The following is a 4,764-nucleotide window of genomic DNA, read 5'->3' as shown; positions in this document are numbered from 1 at the left end:
TTTAGTCGAGGTTTACAATTTTCCTGTCTGTACATTAAATCCGCTAATTTTTTTGGGCTTTGCCATATATTATCAGGCTCTTTATGCTCCTGAGCAGAAAAAAGCTGTCTAAGGATTATTCAGGCTTGTTGTGAAACTTGTTGAAGATCTTTACATCCTCATAGGAGCAACACAAAGTGTTTTACTGAACAATGGATGCACATGTTCAGTTATCTTTGACTTTTCAAAGACACAGCAATAAATTTACACATGGGATCGTAACCTCTTGTTTCACTGGTTTGGAGTGAAACACAACACTTCAAGCGGATGAGGTGAATGTTTCTGCTGTGAGGAGGAGCTTTAAAGGAGAAAACACAAGCGTACCTGAGCTTGAGATCATCTGTGAGAAGAGGAAAACACACCTTTTGGTAAGGTTGGAAACATGTTCAGCAATTATTTGTGTTGACTATCATTGAATTCATTGTACACAGGTATAGTTAGTTGTCAGGACAAAATTTAATTTGTTCCTTTGCCTTTCAGTTCAAAATATTCATCATTTCATCCAACGATTGCAATGGTAAGTGCTGTTTTCTATTAGTTGAAAAACTAAAAAGATGCGTTTTCTATAGCCAGCCAAAGTCTCATGTTTTATTCCCTTACCTGAGATGAAGAGCAGTGTGTTGTAGTCATACAACAGGGCGAACCGTTATGTTTGACTAATTAACTTTATCTTGCCTCTAGAAGGTCATCATCTAATCACCTAAATGTCACTTATATTGGAGGGACTTCCTCATTTTCCAATTTTCTTTTTCTCTAAAACACTCTAAGCCTCATCTCCAGTTTCTTTTAACTGACTGATACAGTTTTGTTTGTTGGCAGAGACACTCTGTTTCATATGATGTCTATTTCAAACTTGGGTCTTTCTACAAAGATGTTCTCATTACTAAAACAGGAGTTTTCCCCTGTCGTATACTTACATTAGCAGAATAGAGAAAATGAGCACCTTCATCTGATACGCTTGATTTAAGATGTTGAGACACTTCAGACTGTGTGATGAGGATAAGTAGCAAGAACTAAGTTTCAAATGGTGACATAGGTCTGATTTGTGACGTATTCCATTACATGATTGTGGAAACACTGTGTAGGCCTGGGTTTGTGTCCAAAAAGGGCTGAAGTTTATAGTTACATAGGCAATGCTTTTTAGTAGAAATCTGAGTGAAGGGGTAAATTCTTTAGCAGTTAAACAAGTTTTTGACCTTCACCTGTTTGTAGAAAAATATGTATAATTCACTGAATGTCTTATTTATTTTTGTTTTTTTTTTGTGCTATTTATACTTTCAGTTCTACAATAAACACACATGAACATAACCCTGATTGTAAGGGACAGGAGATGATATTTTTATACTTGCTGCAGTTAACGAATAGAATTTGTTTTTCATGTAAATTTAATTTTCTCTGTGAAACCATTTTGAACAGAAGTAAAAGTGAGAAAACACCCATATGACCAAACTAAAGATAGAGACCATAAAGGTGATGAGTAATACCTCGGTTTTTTAAACAGAACACTGTAAATGGATTTAAAACCAATGAGTCATCACTAATGATCACAAGAGGTGTTGCTAAATCATTTGCAGTAATTTTTTTGCATTTTTACAGCTACAGAATAAACCATTTCTATGGGAGACGTATTATTTCCAATCAGAAAAAGTGCGGGCCTAAAGCTTCTACTCTTTCAGTGTTCCAAATCATAACACAAGAAAACTGTAATATATTTAAAAGAAAGAAAATCACGATTTCCTACCTTTGTTGTGGTAGTTTTAGAAATAAGGATATTATGATAAAAAAAATTATATATATATAAAATGCTTGTTGATGTGTCTTGTAAATCTTGAAATTCGTTTTACGTTTTGCTATTTACAGGAGTTCAGAGGCAGTGTCAGACCCTTTGTTAACTTTAACGCCAAACATGATGCTGAAATCCTTCACAAGGCGATGAAAGGAATTGGTGAGTTTTTAGACATTGAATGCTACTTTGTTTGCTCTTCTTTAGCATGCTAATGGGTGTTGATAAATTCAATTTCATCTTCACAAAAAATGTTTGACGGCATGTTTAATAATTGTTCATTATATTGTAAGGGACCTCAAAATTAAACATTTTTCAACTGACACAAACTTGATTTTCTTCTAACATCAGTTACATTTGCATGTAGCCTCATTTATAAATGTACTTTTATACACAATGTGGTTTTTCTATATAAAATATTGTAGAAAAAAAAAAGAAACCCAAAGCAATCATGTCAAGCAGATTTATTTTTACAATGGATGCAAAATCATTATGAAAACAATTTATGCCCATTGGTTACTAATGCAGAAACCATACATTTGTTAAAGCAGACAGTTTAAAGTAGTCAGTTGTCACCAGTTGTCTGAAGGAAGTGCTAAACAAGAAAAAATGAGATTATTGAGGAGTTTGCAGAATCAGCTAACGGCCAAAACGAGGAAGCAAGATTGTATACAGGAAGAAGCTGGAAAGAAAGCTCCACATGAACAATATTAGAAATGGGGATAAAGATCACAGGCTTCAAGCAGGATGATGATGGACAGAGCCAAGGAACTGAGCACATTCTTCAACAGGTTCAGTTCAGGAACAAGCCTAGTATCCTTCTATCCTGCCAGCAGTCAAATGCCCATCCTGCCCTCCTCTGACCCAAACATTCTCTCTCACACCTCAAAAGTTTTATCTTCCACCACTGTCATGGACCTCCAGCCTCTATGCAGGAGTATAGAGGCTGAAGTATAGAGGCTGATTTATTACTTTTTAAAGTTTACTAGAACTTTTTATTGGAATTTTATATATTATTTGATATCTCCACTTTTTGAAAATATCTGAATGTGGCTCACAGATGCTATATATTAAAGGATAAGAAAAACCAACAGCTGAAGCTGGCTGTAAAAAAACCCAACAAACTAGTCACTCGTCCTGATGTCATAGTGAAATTAAACTACATCTTCCTTGGTTCCAAATTTAGCTAATTTAGGCAATTATCAATCTAAAAAGTGAAACACGCTAATTCACCATTATCCTAATTTGGCTATGTCACCATATATTTTCCCCCTTGAATTAAGCCAAAATTCTGTAAAAATGTAGAACATAATATTAAGTGGCTTGTAAAATCAATTGTTTGTTTCGACAGGTACCAATTTCATCTGAAAGTATACAGTTGAAATAGGTCTGTTTACAATCTCACAGCACATTTCTGTTTTAAATTAATGTTCTTTTATTAACACTATCTCAAAATTATACCATAGAAAAACCAAGCTGGCCCTTGCCAATTTGTTTTTTTATTTTTTTTAAATATTTACATTCCTTTGTCTCATTGGGGTTTGCAGGCAATTTTTAAATCACAAATTGTCCTTTTAAAGTCTTACCAGAGCATTTCAGCCCAGTTAAGGCTTGGACTTTGGCTTTCCCATCCATTCTGTCAGAGATGCAAGGTTGTATTTGGGATTAATTCTGTGTAGCAGTTTCTGTTACCCTTTTATATCAATGAATCATATAAACTGTTAAGGAGCAAGTTTCCAAAAAAATGTGCATTTGTTAAAGTTAAGAAGTATCCACCTTAATTACATTTTTAACCTGGATTGATATTCAGCAACAGTTGCTTATAAAGATTGCAACCTTTGTCTGTTATAGTCAGAATAACATGAACACACATAACTCAATGTCTCAGGCCAACAATCGCTAATGGTGTTAACGTTACAATTTGTCCTTGTTATCTCAAAGGCCTTTCATTTTAGCTGTGATCAGACTTGTAGCTCAAGATTGTTGAAAATAATTTTCTTAATTACTTAGGCCTGTTTGTAAAAGTACATGACACCCCAGAAAAAAACACAATGCAGATGAGAACAAAGCACAAAACATGATGGTGTTAAACCTTTAATGCTGCTCTTTAAAATATGAAATTATAACACAATACGAGACAAAAGCAGTGATTAAACATTCTAATGCTCAAATTTTACCTCATTTACTGAAGATTTATATGCAGATTAATGCAGCGGGGCTTAAAAAGCAGCACCCTAGGGATAAATATAAAAAAACGAAATGCAAGTTGTTCCTTGTGACAAAAACTGTAATATAAAACACAGCAATTTTTTGTCAGCATTCATTATATGTTCAAATTCTGCAATGATTTGGACCAGTATTGTTGCTCTGATGTGTGCAGGTGTCAGCATGGTCCTCCCAACAACAATATCACCAGAATAATCTACTTTTCTATTTGCAAAGCTATGCAGTAATGTAATGGCATGACGCAAATATAAGCAATCTTTGAATTCCAAACTAAACTAAATCATGAAAAGAGTTTTCAAATCTACCGTATATATGGAGAAAAAAATTGCATTTTGCTATATATAATATTTAAGTATCTGGTATTAAATTTAGTTTTATATAACTTTTAGGGTCACTTTTAAGGTGTTGCCAAATGCCTAAGAGAACCCAAGATTTAGCCAGAGTGCACGGCAGTTAAAAAGTTTATTGAGTTTGTTAGGGCAAAAGACTGAACTGGAGTTGTAGTCAAACAGGCTAGAAGTAGACTTGAGATGGTAGATTATTACAGACCAGCCTGATGGCACAATTTAAGCATGGAGATGATAACTGAACAGCCTTATGGCAGGCTTTAAGCAGAGAGATGATAACTGACCAGCCTGATGACAGGCTTTAAGCAGGGAAATGATAACTGACCAGCCTGATGACAGGCTTTAAGCAAGGAAATGATAAGCCTGATG

At 34.5% G+C, this 4,764-nt stretch overlaps 1 protein-coding gene across 1 annotated transcript in view; it reads left to right on the top strand.

Annotated features, from left to right (window-relative positions):
• The first annotated feature begins 292 nt into the window (after positions 1–292).
• The window catches only part of anxa5 (annexin A5), a 21,764-nt gene continuing 17,292 nt past the window's right edge, over positions 293–4,764 (top strand). Inside the window, exons 1-3 of the mRNA XM_015381818.1 lie at positions 293–407; positions 520–556; positions 1,900–1,984. Coding sequence (XP_015237304.1) covers positions 554–556; positions 1,900–1,984 — 88 coding nt within the window. The 5' untranslated portion in view covers positions 293–407; positions 520–553. The remainder of the gene's footprint in view (positions 408–519; positions 557–1,899; positions 1,985–4,764) is intronic.

Source organism: Cyprinodon variegatus, unplaced genomic scaffold (assembly GCF_000732505.1).
Source record: "Cyprinodon variegatus isolate N-32 unplaced genomic scaffold, C_variegatus-1.0 Scaffold242, whole genome shotgun sequence".
Lineage (NCBI taxonomy): Eukaryota > Metazoa > Chordata > Actinopteri > Cyprinodontiformes > Cyprinodontidae > Cyprinodon > Cyprinodon variegatus.
The sequence above is the reverse complement of the archived record's forward strand: the minus strand, read 5'-3'. Positions and strand labels throughout refer to the sequence as shown.